The 24,347-nt window shown below is 33.6% G+C and overlaps 2 protein-coding genes across 6 annotated transcripts in view; one reads left to right on the forward strand and one right to left on the reverse strand.

Annotated features, from left to right (window-relative positions):
* The first annotated feature begins 1,251 nt into the window (after positions 1–1,251).
* On the forward strand, positions 1,252–14,587 carry LOC123680789 (zinc transporter ZIP13 homolog). The gene is made up of 5 exons (XM_045618867.1): positions 1,252–1,771; positions 11,610–11,720; positions 11,817–11,986; positions 12,589–12,865; positions 13,821–14,587. The coding sequence occupies exons 1-5, from the start codon at positions 1,543–1,545 to the stop codon at positions 13,994–13,996; spliced, it is 963 nt and encodes a 320-aa protein (XP_045474823.1). The 5' UTR covers positions 1,252–1,542; the 3' UTR covers positions 13,997–14,587.
* An 816-nt stretch (positions 14,588–15,403) lies between these two features.
* Positions 15,404–24,347, reverse strand: part of LOC123680790 (complexin) — a 330,085-nt gene continuing 321,141 nt past the window's right edge. For 3 of the 5 annotated variants that reach the window (XM_045618869.1, XM_045618868.1, XM_045618873.1), the window contains 3 exons: positions 22,154–22,283; positions 20,836–20,877; positions 15,404–20,116 (listed from right to left, as the gene is read on the reverse strand). In XM_045618869.1, the coding sequence (XP_045474825.1) occupies positions 20,043–20,116; positions 20,836–20,877; positions 22,154–22,283 (246 nt within the window). In that variant the 3' untranslated portion in view covers positions 15,404–20,042. The remainder of the gene's footprint in view (positions 20,117–20,835; positions 20,878–22,153; positions 22,284–24,347) is intronic. The other 2 variants (XM_045618872.1, XM_045618874.1) reach the window with 1 other exon arrangement.

A 24,347-nucleotide genomic window follows, 5' to 3' on the forward strand; every position in this document is an offset into this window, starting at 1 on the left:
TGTTTTCGAGATACAGGGTGTCAAAGATTGATATTTTCTCAGAGTACCTGATAAAAATAGATAAAGGGAGCATATGTCATTTTCAGTGAGCAAATTTTGTCCCCAACATGAACTATCAAATTTTACAAGAAGCGCGCAGAAATGAAAACATATCAGTGATACGATATTTCAGTCAATTCGCGAGTTTCTCCACAAAGAACACACTTTTTATGTTCCATAGTGAATCAACATTTCATGTTAACTCAAAATATATTGAAATAAATACCTAAATATATCAGAAACTCAGAAAACAAATTTCAAGCGCGCTAAACGACGTGAAACAACCGATGACACTAGGAGAGCAAAAGCTACCAAACCTTGGATTTCAGCAGATAGATACAGAAAATATTGAATATTCTGCTCATTATAAATTCGACAATTAGGTAAAATATCGAATTTCAAATACTCAAATTTGCATATTTAATCGGGAATCACTCAAATATATTTCACTCAATGATACACATTCATAACGATATAATAGAATTGTGGAATTGAAAATATATCACAATCCGACAACGTCATCTAACCATGTTGGTGACATGTAAAAATTGCGTACACTCCCTCTATCTCTGTTTATTACCCTATGGATATTTTCAAGTTTTTACGTCATAGCATCTGCACTTGACAAGATAATCAACTGAAATTGAGCATAGACAATCCAATTTAGAGTTCACATCACGTAATATGCCAATATCGATAGCATTTCTACAGCGTGATATTTATTCTGGAAAATTTCCCGCGTGCAAAGCGTTTGCAGTTCCATGTTTATGGTAGTTTTTTCTTGAATTTTTCTGAAAAATCTCTCATCTTTTATTGTACCACCAATTCAGGAATACCTGTATATAAAACGTTTAGTTCGGAGAAGGAGCGATCTAAACTAAATAACAAATTGGTGTACCACAGGTCTATGTGTTTGGACCCTCATTTTCCATAAAACACATGTATCTTTAAAATTTAAACAACAATTCCTGTGATATTCGAGACGAATACCCAAACCACAAGGACGAAACAACAACTACACCATTCCTGTCAACTGTAACGTAAAAAACATTAACGACTTCCTCAGAATCCTTAACTTCCCCGCATCAAGTTCAACGTAACGTCGTTGGAAATACCAAATTGACGTACGCTGCTGACCCCCTGAAGACAGGGAAGGAGAATGGCGGAAGAGAGATGCAGAGAACACAAAATCTGAACCACTACATGACACACTCATTCTGAGATCTGCTTCGCGCGCGCTCTGTAATAAATTTGTGGGCTGTCCAGCCAGTTTAGTTTAGTGCCGACCATTCGATGTACGTATCAGTCTCAGACGATGTAGGAGACGGATCGAAAACTATGTTTTAAAAATATTGTGTGTTTGCCTTCGCTTTCCAAAGGTACTTGATCGGCTCAATCTCAGGGCAGATTAGTCGATCTAGTACGTCCAAAGACAATATTTCGAGTGTTCACATTCTGACACACGCATATCCAGATTATTTTCGTGTGATAGATGAGACTGCAATGATGTCAGTGCTTAAAAATGCGATAGAGTGTTTGGCAGTCTTGAACAGTTCCAGTTTGCGTGAACCTTACGATGCTGTCCTCTTAGAATTCGTCCCATCATGGATGTTTACCATGGAGTACATCCCTTGGTTGTGGGCCATCATAGGTTCCATACTGGTGGGGCTCAGTGGCGTGCTACCTCTGTTTATTATACACGTCGATCAGAGTGACATCCTGAAACAAGGAGGTTAGGAGTGTGTTATTTTTATTTTTGTTTTTGACGTTTTTTGGGGATGTCATGGTTTCTAACCTCTTAGAGGTTGGAGGAAAACAAAGGTTGAGTTTTATTGCGCTGTTATGGCCATGACCTTAGCAGGTGAAGCCGAAATTGAAATAAATAAATGAATGTCGTGATGTTTCCCTATAAAATTTGTACTTGAATCGATTGTGCCGTGTAAATGGTACTTAGAGTGATCTAAAAATGAACAAAATGCCTCTACATATAAACATACACTAGTGTGTTGATAACATGGATTTTGTAATTATGTGAGCTGATCAAATTTTACTTTGAGATAGAGGGAGCATATGTCATTTTTAGAAGGCAAATTTTATCCCCAACATGAACTATCAAATTTGACAAGAGGCGCGCGGAAATTAAAACATATCTGTGATACGATATTTCACTCAATTCGCGACTTCTCCACAAAGAACGCACTTCTTATGTCCCAAAGTGAATCAAAGTTTCATACCTATTAACTCAAATATTGAAATAAATACCTGAATATTTCAGAAATTCAGGAAACAAACTGCAAGCGCGCCAAACGACGTGAAACAACCGATGACACTAGGAGAGCAAAAGTTGCCAAACCTTGGATTTGAGCTGGTAGATACAGAAAATAATAAATATTCTGCTCATTATGAATTCGACAATAAGGTGAAATATCGCATGACAAATATTCAAATTTGCATATTCAATCGGGAATCACTCAAATAAATATATTTCATTCAATATAATATACATTTATAATGATATAGTAAAATTGTGGATTTGAAAATATATCACAATCCGACAACGTAATCTAACCATGTTGGGGACATGTAAAAATTGCGTATACTTCCTCTATCTATGTTTATTACTCTGTGTTTACTTACGGGGTATCTTAAATTCGCTCATAAAATGCATGTGGAAAAAAGCTAGTTTTCCAATAAGCATTTTAAATTGGTTAGGATGGCAACACTGTTTATTATTTTTTGACAGTTCTTATGTCATTCGTTTTCAGTAGGTGATGCCATTTGATCAAGGAAATATACACGCTTCAACAACGTTTAGGAAATGTTTGTCAAAATCTGTCCTGAATTTTATCGAAAAATTTTAAGCAGCGATGTAGCTCATTAACATTTTTAGTTGAATGGTTAGGTAAACAAACTGTTGAGACACCATGGCTTCCAGAAAAAGTCACTGTGTGGTGTGAAATTCATGCTATTTCTCTTAAGAAAATGGTCGAAAAGTGACAGTCAATGGAGAATGATACAGAACAATCGAAAATGAATTTTTTTCCTGTTGTTGAGAATAATCTGGTTTTAGTAAGACGCTGCTACCTGCCACACAGCCCCCTCAACAATGGGTTTATTGAAAACAAAATTTGATGATGAAGTTATCTCAAGAGATGGTCCAGTTCATTATCCTTCCAGAATGCGTGATTTAACTAACACCTTGTAATTTTTTTATTTGGGGATATGTTAAGTCACCAGTTTATGCTGATTATTGGCTATAAACTGAAATTTTCAAAAAGATTTTAATAATTTTCTCGAGGCTGAGACCTTTTCTGGAAGACAGATACGGACTTGAAACTTCAATAAGTTGTAGATCAGAGCTCCATCTTCAAAAAACGTTCGAGGGTTCTGTGACAAATATTTCAGGAGATATAACGATTTTTGTATAGAGATTCAATTATTACTGATTTTTTCCCATTCCCATTTCAAGTTCCAACAAAAACAACAAGGCATTTTGTATAGTTTTAACCCAAATATTCACGTCTACATTCAAAACAATCTGAAACAAATAAAACGTAAACAGATCAATGTTTTCCTTCAACCACTTTCTTTTTGACAACTGGTAATACGTTTGACTGCCTTGTTTTTCAAAGGACGTCACCCTTAACAGGAAATTTGCTAGGTATTGTCTCTCCTGAAAAAAAAATTGTAATCGCGATGTCTAAATCGAATTCCATTGTTTCATATCTATGGAATTGCGGACAATGGAAATTGCAGAATGGGTTTTTCTAGTATGTGTTTAAATTTTTGAGTCATCACTCAATTATTATTTATTTGGAATCCGATTGTTGTTAAATACAAATTGTTGACAGTGATACTGTAAGGCTAGCCTTGATTAATTCTTGATGGTAAACTTGAATTTCAAGAAGAACAAACTGATTCGAATTTGTCTACGATACGACAAATATGTAGTGAGTTTAAGATTAACTGAATTAAATTTCTCTTAATATTTACAAATGAGCAAATGGTTTCGATTAAACAATTCCTAAATGTTGTTCGAGAGTGTATCTTTTCATGATTAGATGGCGTAACCTGTTGAACACAAATGACATAAGAAATGTCAACAAGAAATACACAGTGTTGTCATTTCTATCGGAAAATCCTTTATTTTCCCCTAGAGTTTTCAACGATATATATTGGTTATTTATTCATTAATTTAGCGTTTCGCAAATCCCAAATTACGATGAATACCAATATTCACAAGGCATTACAACGAATTTGAAAAAATTATTATGCAATTTGAAATGCATTGCATTCGTACAATGGTTTAGGAGTTATAAATTTTTGATTACGCACCAGATCGTTTAATGTGGAAATAATAATTCCTTGTGAAAATTTTCTACAATTTTCGAGATTGGGATCATATTATTGTTGCTAAATGAGGTTCCAACATGCAGGTAAAAAACCACATGTATCATCTGCTCTTTCCTTTGACAAGTTTGAAATAGGTTCAGGAGGCCCCATTCAGATAATCTTCATATGAGACCCACATCCTGAATTACCGGTTCAAGAATGGTATCGATATTCAGCTTCAATTTTGTTTAGCCTATATCTTCGCAAGTCAATTTTATACACTGTGTCCGTAAAGTATGGAACAAATTCATTTTTAGCTAAACAGAACATTTTAAGAAATAATCTTGAAACACGTCGATTTTTTATTTTAATTTACCGTATTCTAAAATAATAATCTAATATACAGGGTGAATAACTTTCGAGTAATGACGTCACCGTCATTTTTTAAATGGAACACCCCCATTTTGTCTAAATTTTCCGATTACTCTAGCTGAGCTGATTCCAAAAATGTATCACATGTTGATTCCTATTGGTACAGGGTGGACAAAAAATACAATAGTTTTGTGTGTGCTCATAAAGTAATGCGTAACATTCTTTATTAGTTAAATTAACAATATTATCTAAAATACTTATTGTCTAGCGGCAATTGGTCTGAATGTAACACCCTGTAGTTTGTTACATTTTTAGATTGATAAAAATGAGCTGTTTCCAAACATGTTTGGTACTTGTGGTCTACCAGACAGAATATGAAAGAAATTATTTCTTATCAATTTAAAAACATGTAATGAATGTAACAAACTACAGGGTGTTACATTCAAACCAATTGCCGCTAGGAAATAAGCATTCTTGATAATATTGTTAATTTAACTAATAAAGAATGTTACGCGTTACTTTATGAGCACACACAAAACTATTGTATTTTTGTCCACCCTGTACCAACTGGAATCAACATGTGATACATTTTTGGAATCAGCTCAGCTAGAGTAATCGGAAAATTGAGACAAAATGGGGGTGTTCCATTTAAAAAAATGACGGTGACATGACATCATTACTCGAAAGTAATTCACCCTGTATATCAGATTATAATTTCAAAATACGGTTAATTAAAATAAAAAATTGACGTGTTTCAGGATTACTACTTAAAATGGTCTGTTTAGCTAAAAATGAATTTGTTCCATACTTTACGGACACTGTGTATATTTCTTTTGTTGGTTATACTTTTTTATGATGCAATTTTGAAAATAAAATGCTCGTTAATATGAATAGCAGTTACTGCAATAATAAAAAAATACTTCAAATGAGTCATTTGCAATTCAAATATTGAATTACCTATTAAAAGTACAAAATCTTTAATGCAATGGTCATTCCGAAAAAAAATTTGGCGTTTTTCATTACCTGTAATATTTGGCGTAACTTCAATAAAATACAATATTTAGAAAACTACGTAGTCTCCCATTAAGTACTTTGGCAGCAGACGATTTTAATGAAAGTAACAGTGGAAGAATGAAGCCTCAAGGATCTATTCTTGTCCCTTCTCATTTCTCAATCAAAATTCACATTGAAGAGAGCCTATTCTTCATCCATTGAACGTATAAGCCGGTTGGTTTACTGATTACCAAGTCGCTCCGACAACAAACGACGATAATGTTCGTATTGTCCTAGTTTTGCAGACAAGACCAAAATAAGTTGAGGTGGCAGGCAGAGATAATAGCAGTTTATCATGCTAAGAAGTCGTGAACCCATTTGTTGGATAAACATAAGTCTTAAATTACACATTCCCTGTCATATCAGTGTCGATTATTTTGAATATTCGTTTATAAATAATATTCTTTGTCAGGAGATTTTTTGCGTGCTTGTTTACAATTATATGTTTTGGCTATATTATCTTTGTATTGAGCATCATTGAGCTCTGAGATAAATATGATGTGAATGTATCCCCTTTGTGTGGATTTTGCAGCTTTCTTTCGTTTTCCATACGCATTGATAAGTCTGAGCAGTAACTTGAAGCTTTGAACGTGATGAACCCATCGTATAAATGATATATTCCTAGAATCAATTGTATTTATCCGGTTTGGCTTAACTCTGTTTCAAGGCTCTTTGTTGTAAAGTCATGGCTGTCTTTTCGATTCAATGAAATACCAGATTTGTAATGTCTTTATCGTTTAATGCATAGTTCAATCGAAGTAACTGATAACAATTTTGCATATCATGTAGTAGAACGTCATGTTCAATTTAAAAGACTTGCAAATCATTACTAATACATTCATTGTTTATATCTCAATGATAAACCGTTAAATACGCATCATATTTTACATATTCTGGATTCATTATGAATATATTAATCGTAGATTATATTTGATCAATGTTCGAAAAACAAGATTTCAAAATTCTCTGTTTCTTCTTCATTTTTCTCACTCCCAATGATACTATTCGATCATTTTAATAATTCATCAATCTATTGAATTTCTTCACGAAGTTGAGACAGTTATAAAACAACAACAAAATTTACGATGTTTACTCAACAACAATAGATTGAAAGCACGATATGCGTCGGTTTTAACAACTGTTTCATTATGAAAACTGGTTAATTGTGCAGCTACATTAAAAATTATGCTTTAAACAGGTGAGAATTGTGGGAGTATAGCGACCTTTACATTCATTACAGTTGATACCAAGTTTAAAATAGCCTTATTGAAATGCCAATCGTGAGAATGCTGTGAATTAGATTTCTCTTGCCTGATCCCGATGATTTGAGAGGATGCTCAATCGAGACAACAAGTAAAATTCAGTATTATTCGTGAAGAAATTGTTACACGATGATTTTTGTGCCAATCGCAAGATATAACGGAAATTTACGAATTCTTATCTATGCTCTTTTTATGCGAAATTATTCAAGATTTTTTTTTAAAATGACTATTTCCGTCAACAATATTAGCATATAAATCTCTTTCAAACTGTTTGCGAATAATTATCAGTGAAGGAAATGTAAATCGATGATAAATTAAACAAGTTACCATTGTGAACAACCAACAACCTTTGAATATAATATGTGATGACACTAGAGAACATTGAATGATTGTTAAAGTTCACCTTCGTTTTCGCTAACCTTGATTTTTGTGAATATCAAAAGTTGTAATTTGTAACACATGTGTTAAAGATGTTCAGCAAGCAGGCTTTTTGAGTTTTTGGTGTAGACTTTTACTTAAATAATATTTGTTTACTAATACTGGTATCTGAATACCGGTTTTGCTGTCCTGTTATGTTTTTGACTCAATTTTCCACATGTTGAATCCAGATCACGTTTTCTGCTCAAATTTATGCATTTCCCATCTGGAATAGGTTGATAATTGTATTCAGGCAGTCCTTTTCGATTTACATAAGTCCTGACGTCATAAAATATAAAACAGATTTGAATAAACCAAAAAGAGGTTAGTTGTAATCGATAGATATACACCTGCGCTTTCAAAGGAAACATTACGCAGGTACTAATTTCTTATAATGAGAATGTTAATTGGAGAAGTTTGCTTAGACAACCTTCACAATTTTCACCTTGTATTGTTCTGGAATAGAAAACAATGGCTATTAGGCACTTGAAATTAAAAAAATCCAAAGGGATAAAACTTAGATGAGTCATTTGGACTAACAAATGATCAAATAGAACAAAATTAATTCAATATACCTAAATTTCAAAAAGAAAACGCTCAAGAGACAATTTTATAATCGATTCCTAACTTCTTTTTCTGAAGGAAAACGTCTTTGTTCTCTTTTAATATAACATGCGCTATATAATATGAGGCCAATTGAAATGACCCCAGTCTGATGCACAGATGGCGGTGCTAGTATTAAATCCATATGATTTTTGGTTACTACCAACCTTCAAACGACACGTGTATTGCGTTGTGAGTGTAGCTACTTTTGTTATTTGAAAAAAAAATGGAAATGAAATATTGCTTTTTGAAGGGAAAAAATACAGTTGAAGCAGAATCTTGGCTTGATGAAGAGTTTCCGGGGTCTGCACCAGGAAAATCAACCATCTTTGATTGGTATGCTTAAGTTTAAACGTGGTGAAATGAGCACCGAAGACGGCGAATGCAGTGGACGCCCAAAAGAAGCTGTCACCGACGAAAAAATCAAAAAAGTTCACAAAATAATTTTGAATGACCGTAAAGTGAAGTTGATCGAGATAGCAGACATTGGGAAGATATCATCTGAACGTGTACATCATATCATTCACCTTTTGTACATGAGAAAGCTTTGTGCAAAATGGGTACCACGCGAGCTCACAATCGATCAAAAGCAACAACATGTTAATGATTCTGAGCAGTGTTTGAAACTATTTAAGTGCAATAAACCTGAATTTTTGGGTCAATATGAACAATGGATGAAACATGGAACCATCATTTCAGTCCGAAGTCCAATCAACAGTCAGCTGAGTGGACTGCACACGACGAACCGAATCCAAAGCGAGGAAAAACACAACAATTAACTGGCATGGTTATGGCATCAGGATTCTAGGATGCGCAAGGTATACTATTCATTGGTTACCTTCAAAAGAGCCAGACTATCAACAGCGATCATTATATAGCGTTATTGGATCATTTAAAGGATAAAATCGTTGAAAAATGGCCCCATTTGAAGGAAAAAAAGGTGCTGTTTCATCAAAACAATGCGCCGTGTCACAAATCAATGAAAACAATGGCAAAATTGCATGGATAGGGCTTCGAATTGCTTCTGCATCCACCGTATTCGCCAGATCTGACCCCCAGCGACTTTTTCCTGTTCTCAGACCTCAAAAGAATTCTCGCTGGAAAGAAATTTAGCGTCAATGAAGAAGTAATCGCCGAAACAGAGGCCAGTTTTGAAGCGAAAGACAAATCGTACTAGAAAAATGGTATCGAAAAGTTGAAAGATCGCTATAATCGCTGTATCGCCCTCGAAGGCAACTATGTTGAATAATAAAATCGAATTTTTCCAAAAAAATGTGTTTAACTATGGTAGACCGGGGACTTTTCGATTGGCCTGTTAACATTCGCTATATAAATCACAAGAAATTCATTCCAGGAAGAACAAATGATGAGTAATGACTTCCCGACTTCATAAATTACAATTTGGCATGGTATTTAGTCATCATAATTCACGTATTTCGTTAGTAGTGCATCTTTATCTCCTCGTATAAACGGAAAAATTAAATTATTACCGAGTTAAGTACACTCTGTATACAAGAGCGTAATCGCAATCATTTCTTACTTTAAGTTTCGTAGAAAGTACTCTCTGTTATATAACATCCCAAAAGAGGAATATTATGCCACACGAAATTTTGTAATTTATCAATTGAAGTTTCTAAACAATTGATTTCATCTTAATCGTGACCAGTAGCAAAGAAATTATGTAAAATAATAAAGAAATTGAATTGAACTTTCCTCTGAAGCATATTTTCTTTATGAGCGTTGATTAATTGTCTTAATGTTTCATTGAAATTAATTTTGATTATACTGGATAAAACTGCGTGTTTTCATTTTGGTTTTTTATTATACCTTCTGCGAAGAACATTGAGATTTTTACTATTTGAATTCATGAAATGAATATTTAAATTTCATACCAACATTTTACTGATCCTAAAAAATTAGTAATATTCAATATTTATTGTTTTTACTGAGAAGAGGTTTCATTTTGATATTTTTCTATGACAATCTGAATCATTTTTGTAGTGAATTATAATAATTGCAGCGCTTTATGAAGCTTGTATCGTTTCATATTCAATAATGGCGTAGTTTTCAGTGGTCAGATATTGAAAGATGACATCTTCAAAAGTGAAGTCTATTCAAAATGAAATCTCTTATTGGAAAACTCTTCAACATTTATACAGTAATATTTTCCATATTATCATAATTCTAGCCCAAACTGCTGTATAAAAACTAGCCAGTAGTTTCCCTGTTGTTATCCCTATACAAACTAAGTAGGCTTATCTACTTGAGCGTCATTCTCAGTAAAAATTTTGAATAAACAAGGGTCTATCATTGAAGTCAAAATTCACGTAGAAGATAAGGTTGATATGCATCTCATTGATTCCAGATATAGAGATAGATCGTTCACCCAACCTTTTTAATCTCAGGAGAAGCTTAATTTCTTCACGAGATTTAAGTCTGTATCAGATATTTCGAAATGCAGGAAGATTACGTTTACGAAATGAGCTAATAATGATCTAGAGCGATCATCTCAATCATAGGGATAATGAACATGTACTGAAGTATCATAACGTGTTATTTAAATTATGAAGGTCGATTGGTAACACTGTAACATCACATCATGGTTGAGTAGGCGAAATATTAGGTTACTTTTTAGGAAGAATTGTTCTGGAGTCTTCCCGAATATTTCGTTGCGGAAGAAATGAAAATATTCTATACCCTTTACTGATTATTTTCTAGAACACAATACAGGGTTAGAACTATTAAGAGGGGCACTACAGAGATTTCGAAAACCGTTAGAGATACAGGGTGACTTGAATTACCAAAAAGTTGCGTTATTTAGGGATTAGTGTGTTGGTGATGACAGATCCAAAAATAAATATTTTTTTTAGAGCTATAGAACTTCAAATTGCAATAAAACAACTATGGATTATTCGATTGTCATGAATTTTATTTATCCGCAAGATAATCTTGTGGCATTACATTTTAAATATGATTTCTGGCATATGACCGTCACGGCTGTCTCGGATGTAGTCCAATCTGGACGTCCAATTTTCGATGACTTTTTCCAACATTTGTGGCCGTATATCGGCAATTACACAGCGAATGTTGTCTTCCAAATAGTCAAGGGTTTGTGGCTTATCCGCATAGACCAATGACTTTACATAGCCCCACAGAAAGTAGTCTAGCGGTGTTAAATCACAAGATCTTGGAGGCCAATTCACAGGTCCAAAACGTGAAATTAGGTGTCACCAAACGTGTCTTTCAATGAATCGATTGTGGCACGAGCTGTGTGACATGTTGCGCCGTCTTGTTGGAACCACAGCTCCTGGACATCATGGTTGTTCAATTCAGAAATGAAAAAGTTAGTAATCATGGCTCTATACCGATCACCATTGACTGTAGCGTTCTAACCCTGTATACTTAGTCAAGATGCTAATTTCAATTGATATTCAAATCGTTTTTTCATACAGATAATTGCTTTTTCGCCTGTTAGTTTTATCATTTTTGGAACAATTTTCATTTGGGTGATCTAATCTGATTTTTTTTCAGCAAGTGCAAATTTTTTGAAAGTTCTTCTGGCTTTTGCTGTTGGAGGCCTACTTGGAGATGTATTTCTTCACTCTTTACCGGAAATATGGGAAAGAGAAATAGTGACTACTGGTGAGTTAAAATGGTTCGTGAAATACTTCCTGAATTTCATTTAAATATAGTAATTATTTTTTTAAATACAATATTTACTTTTTTATAATATTTTAGGAGGCAGAGGATTGGGCAATGGTCTCCTAATTTTGACAGGATTGATGGTGTTTGTAATGGCAGAAAAAGTTTTCACTGTGATAGGTGATATAACGGAAGAAAGAATAGCATCAAGCAAAATACCAGAGAACAACAACATCAAAGGAGCTGTTATACCAAATAAAAAACATGTGAGTATTATCTTGGGGTACCCCCTGTTTATTTTACGTAGTCTGCATGCATTTATAATGATGGGTATTTTCGCTTTGATAACCTTTAGTCGTAAAATCGATAATAGGCCTCAACTTGCAGATAAAATAGAATTCTTCATCATACGTTTGTGTGGAAATAAGTAAATGGTTGGTTGATAATTCTAATTTATTAATTTATTGATTCTAATACACGTTTCAGTATTCATAATCATCTCTGAAATATCCGTAGATCCAAGCATTATCAGAAAAACGAATTTCAGTGTTAATAAACTCCACTAGATGGCTCTATATTCCTTATGTTTCATCTACTCTCCGCTAGATGTTTACGATCTGTTCACCTGGAACACCTATTGAAGCTGTGTATAAGACCAAATATTCCTACTGAATTCATAAATCAATAAACACCACTAGATTAATTCATGCGTGAAATATTTCTCCAACGCTGCATGTTCAACTCTACAGTTCCCTGTAATATTACAATATCACAAAACTCTGATTCTGTCTACTGAAATTAGATGGCGCCACATACAACCAAAGCAATCCATAAATCTTATTTGTGATTATTTTCAATTCTCTTTTAGATCACCGGCTACCTGAATCTACTTGCCAACACGATAGACAACTTTACCCACGGCCTATCATTGGGTGGAGCCTTCTTGATATCCTGGAGGTCAGGATTGTTCACAACATTCGCCATATTGGTTCATGAGATACCCCATGAAGTTGGGGATTTTGCTATTCTGCTCAAGTCGGGGTTCTCCCGTTGGGACGCCGCTGTCTACCAGTTGCTCACCGCCAGTGGCGGCCTCTTTGGGTCGATGGCCGCACTTTTGTTCAGCGGGGCGGCCAATTCGATAGGTGAGAAGGTTTCTGAGCTCAGCTTTTTTTGTTTATTTCGAAACTGCAAATATATATACAGGGCGTAACATGAGTGACTGACATTACCGAGTGGTGAATGAAGGTCGTTCAGGCCTTTCAGAAAAGTAACTTGTTTTATATCCTAAGACTGTTAGTTTCGGAGATACAGGGTGATTCATTGAAAATTGGCCTAAATTTCTGATATCCATAACTTGGGAATCAGCAGTCCAATTTCGTTCAAATTTTGTGGGTTTATTTACTTCATGCAGCCCTTCAAAGCGATTAATGTAATTTTAATATTTTCAGGACAGTACTCAGATTATGGAGTTTTTTCCTTTAGACATCGAAATCTATATTTTTTATACGTTTTGGACAAATATTGTTATTGGCATGAAAAAATACCTAATTCAGTCTAATGAATTCAATTCTTACTTTGAATGGCACACTTTTTTCAAAAGAGTAGTAGTAGTAATATAATCCAGTTTTTATTCCTTTTGTGATAATATTTGAAGTAATCTGATAATTTTTCGGATTTTTTAGCTTTCTGTTCAACTCTCTTTCCTTGTTGCCTCTCAGCACATACTGATTTTTATAACAGGCTGCTTAAAATATCAATTAGAAGTATGTTTGATAAAACTGTGAATTCTTTTCAAACTAGATATTAAATTGAAAGATGACGTAACCCATTTTAAGACATGTAAACCGCGAGTGTACCCAACCTTGAAATTCAGTACCGGATCCCAGAATTTTTTAAGTTATAAAAATATTTCGAAGGTCATTTTGATATCATAACTTTTTTTATCAAACTTCAACACCCTATATTCTGACAAGTAATCATTTGCTATGTGTCAGAATAAACTCCTCTAAATGTTCTGACTTTATTCTAGAACACCCTGTATACGACAGTAGAACTTGTTATTTTGTGAGTTTTATATAATTTTTTCATATGTTTTAGAGGCTAGAACGTCTTGGATCCTACCTTTCACCGCTGGAAGTTTCTTACATATCGCCTTAGTAACAGTTCTTCCAGACCTACTCAAAGAAGAGGACCCAAAGGAGTCTTTGAAACAACTACTTGCTCTAATGTCAGGAATCGCAGTGATGGCTTTTGTTGCTGTCTTTGTCGAGTGATTTTTCTCACGAAAATGAACTGGATTACCAATTTGTTGCCATATTTAAGTTCTTAGGTCAGTACATAAGATTAATATTGTTTTCCCATTGTTCTTTTATGGGACCCCTTCAATTTGAAATTTCGATATTTTTAACATGTCAAAACTACCAGTAGTATTCTTAATTTCAGTAACTTACGTAAGTTATTTCAATTCCAATCAGAAATTTTTTTTATTGTACATAATATGTACCTATATCGTTGTTCAAATTTTATCCAGTTCTAAATTCTATTTTAGTGATGTAGACCCCAAATGTTATTATTATATTAGAATGCTCACTTTTCGATGTAAAAGTAATTCTATATCTTTGGAATTATATTTTTTAGACGTTATTGATGTGATCCGATATTTCAATTTGGAATATCGAGGTTGTTTATGTGATATTGAGTGACATTCTCAAAAAAAAAAATGGTACATGGGAACTACTCTATCTTTTATAGAAAGTACTTAAGGAAAAAGTGCTCTTATGAAATGAAAATTATCGATGTTTTATATCATGTGAATAAAGAATGTATATAAATAATGCATGTAAATAAAACAAATATCAATATGATCCTTTTTATCTTTCATTCATCTCATAAGTATACATTCTACAGGGTTTTCCAACAAAAGGTTTCATTTGGGCAGCTGTCATCTTTTGACAAATGACAAGTTAAAATTGTGTCATTACTCAAAATGGAAAGATACACGCCCAACAACGCAATAAAATTATTAAGTCACTACAAAATTGGTGAAAATTTTGTAGATAAAGTACTTTTGGGCCGTCGTAAAGAAATTTCTTAGCGAGTAATACTGGGGGAAAAATTTAAGATATTAGGACAAGTTAGTAATGTGAAGAATTGAAACTTAGAGTATCGCTCAAGAACAACTGAGAAAGCAACGTAACAATATTATTTTTGTTAGAAACTTTCCTGGCTGTGTTATATCTCGAATAGGTGATCACACTTGGCCACCGAGATCTTGTGATTCAACACCTTTAGACTTTTTTTTTGGCAACCACGTGAAAGGTCTATGACAATGCTTTGAGATCTTAAATATGGAAATCGTGAATAGATCAAGGTCATACAGACTCAAATTTGCGAATGGATCATGGAAAATTTTATGAAAAGGTTATGGTTCTGCAACCGTGGAAGCAATTTTGGTGATGTCTTTTTTCTATCGTTAATGCAATACCTTCCTCTTTAAAATGAAATAAACATTTGTTGATTTCTGTCAAAATATAATCTTTTCGATACCAAGATGAAACCTCTTATTGGAAAAGCCTTTACGATTTAGAAATGTCTCATTTACCTACTTAAATTTTCACTCTTAGTTTTTTGCGTGGTGTACACTTCAGTACGAAGCTCTTGAATTGAATCATGGAAAGAAATATGTTGTAAACGGTAATATTTTATTTAGTCCTTTTTTCACAACGTTGCAGGTGTTTCTTTACAACTAACAACAAGTAAGTCGGTCGACTAAAATTCCATCATTATTATTTATTATCATTATCATATAACAACGTGAACAGCCTTTACTATCTAAAAGTAATGAGGCAACTACAAATGTTCGTTCCATTGCTTGTCATGAAACTTACAAGTTGATAAGGTGTATAAATACTACTTACATAATCTTTGGAATTCACCACCATACAAAACCGATCTTTACGAAGAGTTCACCCTGTATGAGTTTGTCTCTAGAGAAATCACTTGAGAGTGTTTCTAAGTTTGTTTATAAATCGGTTGAGATCGGTTTTCATGTGGTGAAATTCCAGTAAAATGAACAAAAAATCAACAATATCTATTTCACCGACTGCTTTATCATTTATTTGGATAACAATACAACATCCATCATTTCTGTTATGGTTCTCAAGTTTTATCACTAGCTCTTTCGTTACACTGAAGCGAAAGCTTACTCAAAAATTTATTTGCCTCTGTGTTCGAGTTTTAGACAAGGTTTCCTCAATCGGTATTCCTGAACCCTTCTTCATACCATACTCACATGGTTCAACGAAGTTTAATATACAAAATTCATCATCTGCCTTAAGAAGAACAAATAACACTCTTCAAATAACAATTAAAAAAATTACAAAAACTCAACTGCCATTAGACGAAATTGTTCTTCAGAATTTTCTATATTAAATACGCCATTTTTAGAGTTACAGGATGATAGATAATATAGGTCACTACATTATTTTATACACTACGTGTCGTTGTCAGCATTTTGTAAATTATAAATTCCAAAAATTTACGAGTGTCTTTACATAAAATAATCCTCAATTTTCTTGGAATCAGGTTTATATCGAATGTTCTATCTACGACATCAATTTTTCATAAGAAAACAACAATAGGTTAAACAGGAACAAGTATAGTATTCGAAAAATTCAATGTCAACTTGCTTTGAACATCTATAAAAATTATAGAACATCTTGACGATAAGATTAACAATCTAAAACTATCAGGGTAGTCTCAACTCCAACCATCACAAAATATTTCGTTAGATCACAATTTGGGAAATACAATAACAATGGAGAGACAGCGGACACATGGAAGGCCTCAGAAAGAGCTAAATCTTTCGATAAGCAAGGTTTTTGCAGAGTCTGTTTAAAAACTTTTCGATCGATAGTAAAAATCATTATGAAACAGAGCTGGCAAAGTAGGTACTCTCCATCTACAAAGTTTAAATGGATACTTTACAAAATAGTGCATTCACCATCATTACATTATAATTTTGGAGTGAATAATCTTCACAAAGATTTGGATATAATGACATTAATAATGTTAAATTCCTCCATACAAAAGTAAAAGCATAAACACCACCTTATAAAATAAGAAGATAAAAGTAAGACAAAAAATGCAAGATTTGCTTATACTTGCATTGCGTTTCTCATTTCTTTGAGTACTGGAGGTTAATTTTTATGAGTACTGCTCAGCTCTGCTCAAAACACTCTGTTTTCATGGGTATAGTGTTGGTAGCTTTTTGTAATTGTTATTCAGTGTTTCAGTATGTATTTTTGTGTTGATCTGAGTTCAAACAACCCATACTACTTGAGTTGCATTGATATTGCATTGTTGAGATTGTTCAGTTGTTTCCACATGTTCTCAAAATATTCTAAAGGAACGAATATCACTCAAAAAACCAACAAGAAACCTTTAACTGCTTCTTTGTAATTAAAGTCTACATTCTTCATTTTTTGAAATGAAAAAAAAAAACCTTTCGAGTGATATTGCTTCCCAAAACCGAAAATAACTATTTTAATTTCACCCAAATTCCAAACATCGATGAAGAAAGTGTAAAATTGTGACACTGATTTCAAAAAAAACATTTGAGCAACGACACCTATAGTATTATAATAACATCCACACCGTCTAGTACTACAGCTGCTATTTTTTTGAGAATAGATACAAGTTTAAGTGCTAAGAAGGATAATGATATAAGATTAATTGACACATAGATATAAGGGGTAAGGAGAAGAAATCATTGAATAAATTGATATCCTTGCTGCCAGAGACTGTCCAGTGCTCTGGACAAGGCTACCAACAAAATAAACGGTGCTTTAAGTGCATGGTTGAAGCAAGTGCTCTTCAAAACAAATAATCAGTTGAAATTAAATATCTACAGAAGTACATGCTTAGGGCTTATAGATGATCTAGACTGCTAAGTATTTCACAAGAAACAAGGTTGAATAGGAGATAAAGATTTTTTATTATCCTGATGGTGTTTTAACCTTGGTCGTGTACAGTATCTTAGAGGACACACAAAGAGATAGATGTTTAGAGAGACAGGCAACAACGATAAACATTAACAATTCATAACATGCTACACTGACACGATTAAGACTATTGGAACACGTCAGGCTCTCAAGTGACTCTTAAAATGAAGAAATCCATCTATTTAGGAAGAGTAACTTGTGTTGTTCCAGAGGTTATTACGAAGATACAATAAATTGAAAAATTATAACTGTGTCATAGAACAACTAACGTCAATTCATCTGATCTTCATAATAACTGTGAAAATAGCAAGTAACAATTAACAAGTGTAAGTAGAATATCGTATAATTTCAATAACAGTGTTTATGCAGCTAAATCGATAAAAGAAATAACAAATATGAAGTTAGTCCAATTTGAATGATACTAATGTATACGTTACTTCTATTAGTTATTTGGCCTGCATAAATGGTAACATTTTAGCTATTCGTTACTTGTTAATTGTTATGTGCTATTCGTTATTTTTGATGCTGTTGAAAGAAGTTATTATATTTGTCTTGCTGATGTATTTTTTGAATTTCAGAAAGAATTCTTCATCGAGTGAGTAACTTTGCATCCTGAATTATTCATGGAAACTAGAGATGAAGAATCAAGAGGTTTCCGATATGGATTCTGTCGGAAGCAGGTTCCTGATTGAATAGTCTCCTTGTCCAATGTTCAATTCAGATAATTACCATCAATTTGAATATCTGGAACGTTTCAGGAAAATGGAAATCTATCCTTGAAAGTTCCAGGATGGATGTCGCCCAATCAACCTGAGCTCTCGATCAGAATCCAATTTAAAAAAATGAGAGCCTTACGGATTCGCCAAGTTGATTTTTTTTAAAAGACGTAAATGCATGCAATATTAGATTCTATTAATATTCCTTTCACATTTAGCGCCAAGCTAAGCGGTTTGTGATTTAGTCATCTGTCGAGAATGCTTCCAGGAGATGCATCAAAGAAATGCTTCAAAGCGCCAGAGATCAAATCAATATGAAGTCGAATGGGATCATGGAAATTTTTTCACTAACTTTTTTTCGTTATTCAAGGGTCTTAACTGCAGTTTCCATGATCCGATACGTCCACACAAGAGGCAGGAATTTGGATGATATCGAAAATGTGGTGCACGAAGGGGAAAGAAAGTAACAGTGGCGTATCGGACTAAGTCTAAGTTTTAGGTGTAAAAGGGTGAGTGGTTCTCTAGTTCTTCGAAGTTCTACGGGTGCTATCCTAAACCAGAAAAGTCTAAAAGGAAATGGAGGCCAGGTATAGCTACCTACGTCACTGCCGAAAAACATTGAAAAGAAACGGTTGTTCATTCTTACAAATTTGTTTTCAGCTTCCTCAAATATGTATAAGAACTGAATTCACGCACAAAATACTTTTGATACAAAAAAATAGGTTCAACTATATATCTACAAAACCTGGTAACAATTTTAATGCTAATACAAAAGTATCATGATAAAGCGTATTTGTTTTTTGTTCAATGTTACGTCCTATCATCATAATATTTTTGTTTTCTGTTTACGTTATCGCAGTCTCTTATTTTCGGGCATCAGTTTTCGGCCATCTTGTACAGAGAAATTGCCCAATGTTGGTTTGTGATTTCCAACTCGTCGTGCGTATACTGGGTGTCTACGTTTTACGGGTTCGCAACATCAACTTTCACATAGATTATCAGGAAATATCAACAAACGTCCACGTTACCACTAGTATGTTACATCGAGATGTTAATGGGTCTTAGCTATTTACAAAAAAAGGACGACGAGTTGGAAACTCATCTTTTGAACGTCTATCGGATCACCCAGAACTAAAGATCAGGTCATTTTGAAGTGAATTTCTGCCTCCTCGGGCTCTCCGAATTGCATCGTTTGGCATTAAAGGATATCATCAATTCTGACGTTGTGAAGCAGTCCTTATTCAACCTGGTTTCTAAATTTTCATACAAAACTATACGAAAAGTTATTGCTTGTTCGATTCTTCTATTTCGACTTTTTATCTTACATTAAACATTACGCATCATATAATATACAATTGGGTTTCAAAATATATTATATAATATAACCAAACTGTTGTGAATTCTGTAACGCCATCAGAGACAACGAAAAAATCTATAGTTGTGGGTGATACTCGAGATGACATCTCTAATACACTAAGTTCAGATCACAGGTATTATTTTCTGAATTGTAAGTGGCACCTAAATAATTATAATCTAGTGTTCTTTTGGGGTTCATCTCAATGTAGGGAGGGCCGATGGTATGCCTTGATGTTGTTCATAATTCATTGCATTACACATTTACTCTCTATTTGAGACTTCAGTTCGTTCACTTGTGTCTCTATTGTATTCTTCAATTCTGAAACGAGAAAGGAAAGGCTTACGTTAGGTCAACATTTAACACATTTGGATTCACACATGTCTCTTTCTCACAGACCCATCTGTTAGTCTATCGATATCAATTTTTTTGAATCGGAAGCTGAATTACATTCATTGGTTCATAAAGGGAGTAATAAACTACCTACAAATGAGTCTAAACTAGGAGCAAGATAGTCTTCAAAATGAAATTCATTTGGAACAACTCGCTGAGAGTTGTATCTAGAAATTATGTGTAGGTATTGTTTTTTAATAATTTCTATCAAACTGATATTTAAATCTTAATCGTGACAATTTGATTTTGAATTCATACTTCAAGGAACAGTGAGAAAGATAATTCATACTTCTTAGACTACCAAAAAACAAAAAACGAAATTGGGACAACAGTATAACTACAAGAATACGAGAAGAAAATTAAGGATCACCTATTTAGCCTTCAGAATGTTGTTTCCAAAAGTTCTAAGTGTAAATTCCGAAAAGTGTTGGAAGCCAACATTCCTACAGACCTACAGGGTCCTAATATATACCAAAAAAGACAAGTCGGGATAAGGAAAAAATGCAACAGATCTCAAGTGTGAGAAACAAACATTCCAGGGGGGGGGCCTCCACTGAAGATTCATTCCTAGAAGAGAGAAGAGAAGGAAGACTGAAGTGAAGTCTACACTGCAGCTCGCATGAAATGTAAAGTGTTCCAAGACTTACCCTGGAGCATTTGACCACCTTGGAAACCTGCTTCTTCGTTTGCTAAAAATCAATCGTACCATTTTAAATTCCCTCATCTTTAACGAGATTCACTTTACATTTCAGACCAATCGGTTTTAAGCTAAGCGGAAGATTTTTGCTGTGAACTGTAGACTGTCCAAGTCGATCTCATACAAATTCAACATTGGTGGATGATTGAAGGTGCGTGTAAGTGAAAGGATAATAAAAAAAAACAAAAAAAGGAGGCTAGTCTCCGACAAATCTCCATTTTGTGAACTCAAGATTCTATGTAATACTCAGATCTACAGGGCAGATAGATCTATGTATCAGTAGATCAATCTAACCTGTAGTTCTTTTGATTCAATTCAAGTAGTTCATTGGCATCAGATTTTTTCCAATGATAGATTTGCTAGCAAACCTCCGAAGAAAAATATCTTCCTGAGCAGAAAAAAAATTTTGGTCAATTGTAAATGAACCTTCATCTGCTCAGGTTGCATATGTTAAATCAACAAAATCAAAATTCACTTGGAAAATAACAAATAAGGATAAAATAAAAATCAATAGTCAAAATGAAAAATATATTAAAAATAATAAAATCACAAATAAAACATTAGAAAATCTTTTATTAAATCAACTGTAAATAATATAACTTAAAGAACAAACTAAGATGATAGAAAGTTATAGTATAAAAAGGAAGATATAAAATACATTCAGCAATTCCATGGTCATGGGTCCCTAAAGAGTTTTGGTATAGGCACAATTGTTGTCAATAGATTGTGAGGGATGTAAATGGGTGATATAAAGTTATGATATTGTGATGAGTATAGAGTAAAAAAATCTTTGGTGTAAAAATTCCGAAAGTTGTACTTAAAAGTAGCACGGAGTGAAAAGAGGTTTTTATCGAAAGAATGAAACCTTTAAGCTTAACATTTACTTTTGCGGGATCTAAAAAGAAATTCACTAAAGAAACTTCACATGGACTTTTTTTATTGTCGCTTTTTTAGGCTTGGTCCTATATAGATTTCAGTTCATACGAAGTTTCCTTTGTCCTTAATAATAATGACTGAACAAATGGTGCTGAATTACTCAAATGTGATGAAAATCTTCCTAACTACTTCACTAAAATTAGCATTTATTGACCACCACCCTTGAAATTAGTTCAAATTAATGATTGTATTGACTTTATAGCCATTATTGGAAGGTAATTTCAAGTGTGTTCTTCAATAAACGCACCAAATTATTGTCTTTTTCGTGAATCTAGAGAACTACAAAATGATGCATCTTTTTTTGAGTTGGTTCAAGCTGGTTAAGCACTCACTTGTGAATTCGTCTTCATCAGCCTCTTCTGCCTCTCTTGCTAATTCTTCCGGTGTCTTTTTTTTACGCATGAGCGGATTGGGTTCTTCCTGGACAGGATCCACTATCTCCTCTTTTTTCTTAATATTGTACTGCAAAAGGAAAACTCATTAAGTACAGGTTTTTTCATGTGATTAAGATAAATATTGAAGAAAACAGATTTGTTATGCTGTCTCTAAATTAGAGTAAGTTTGATATAGGAAAGTTGTCGAAAACAGCAAATTGGAATATTGCAGATTTCTTCTTGGAGTCCGGTGTAGATATCCCTCAAAGGGAGTCAACCTGACTCCGTTAGGGAGTCGCTATAAATTAACGGACTCCCTACTAGAGTCAATTTGACCCCGAGTGAGTTCACCTCGTTGCCACATCTTCTTCTTTTTCTTCAAAAAATGGCATCATTTTCCTAGGATTAATTATAACACTATTCTGTATGTCAAACAGGAAAAATTGGGGAAAGATTACAAAAAGTCAAATTCTTCATGAGTATAGAGTACAGTGCATCCCATTTTGGCTGAGACAGCCAGGTTTCTCGCTTGTTATTTAAGATAGAGCCTTGCGGTTTTCACGTTCCTGTTCTACTTTTTCGTGAAACTCAAGTTGGTCTAATCAGATTGTGCATAACTGTTTCCGTTCAAGAGATACAGGGTGATTTTGGAAATTGATACTTTTCGGACCCCTTCTTTATCTCCGAAGTTATTAGAAATAATGCTGAGGTAAAAACTACTTCTGAATCAGAATTCTGCGTAGAATACAGTGGCGTACTCATTATTTTTTTTCGGGGTATGGTTTAGAAGATTCAACATAAACTTATGTTTTTTTAAATGGAACACTATGTGTATCATAACTTCGTTGAATTCGTTATTGTTTTCCCTTCAAAATGATTTATGACACTTTGTAGGTAGGATGTTCAGAAATGTTAAAAAAACACTAAAACATCAAATAATGATGATTTTTTTGTTAATGGGCAATGGATTTCCCATAGAAAAGAAGAATCAATAATGATAACAATAATTTATAGCGATGACAGCTAGATCAGATTGGTTTTTTCCCTCCAAAGCCTACTTGATAAAACAATGCTCCCAAAGGCATAGTAGCCATAATAACAACAAGGATGTTTGTGTCATCAATGACCTACTACTTTTAAAAATCGAAAGTAATAATCCTCTTATTGAAACATAGAAAATTCATGGCCCATTTACAAAAAAATCATCATTATTTGACGTTTTAGTGTTTTTTTTAACATTTCTGAACATCCTACCTACATAGTGTCATATATCATTTTGAAGGGAAAAATATAACGAATTCAACGAAGTAATGATATATAGGGTGTTCCATTAAAAAAAATATAGGTTTGTGTTGAATCTTCAAAACCATACCCCGAAAAAAAATATTGAGTACGCCACTGGATTCTACGCAGAATTCTGATTTAGACGTAGTTTTCAGCTCGGCATTATCTCTAATAATTTCGGAGATAAAGAAGGGGTCCGAAAAGTATCAATTTCCAAAATCACCCTGTATCTTTTGAACGGAAACAGTTATACAGAATCTGATTAGACCAACTTGAGTTTCACGAAAAAGTAGGACAGGAACGTGAAAACCGCAAGGCTCTATCTTAAATAACAAGCGAGAAACCTGGCTGTCTCACCCAAAATGGGATGCACTGTACAGTTGAGTTAACTTAGGTAAGGACAAAAAGGATTGCGGTATCTAGTTACTCTTCCAAAAAAAAACTTGTCTTAATTTTTCTTGGTGAAATACTTCTTCATTACTTTCATGAATTGAGTGGAATTTTTATAATATACACAGGGTTTTTTATTGAGAATGTCCAGTTTGTGAATTGTAGATTCTAGATCTTGAAATATGATGAATAAGGATTTTATTTGATTTCCAATTATTTTTTATATTTTTAAACTTTCTATTTGAAAATAGGCAATCTTACGATTTTGAGCATTAGGATTGCCAGTTTTGAACCTAAAATATCTGAGTCCAAATTGGCAATTCTATTAGCAATGTTAATAACACTGCCTGTGTTTAGTAAATCGAAGCAAATATTTTCTTCGACTAAAGAGTATGAGTAAAATAATAAAATAATCATATATCTGTAATAAATAAAGGAACTGAATTACTGAAAATGAAAAACTGTAATAAAATAAGTG

The sequence above is a fragment of the Harmonia axyridis genome, chromosome 5, assembly GCF_914767665.1.
Source record: "Harmonia axyridis chromosome 5, icHarAxyr1.1, whole genome shotgun sequence".
Taxonomy (NCBI): Eukaryota; Metazoa; Arthropoda; class Insecta; order Coleoptera; family Coccinellidae; genus Harmonia; species Harmonia axyridis.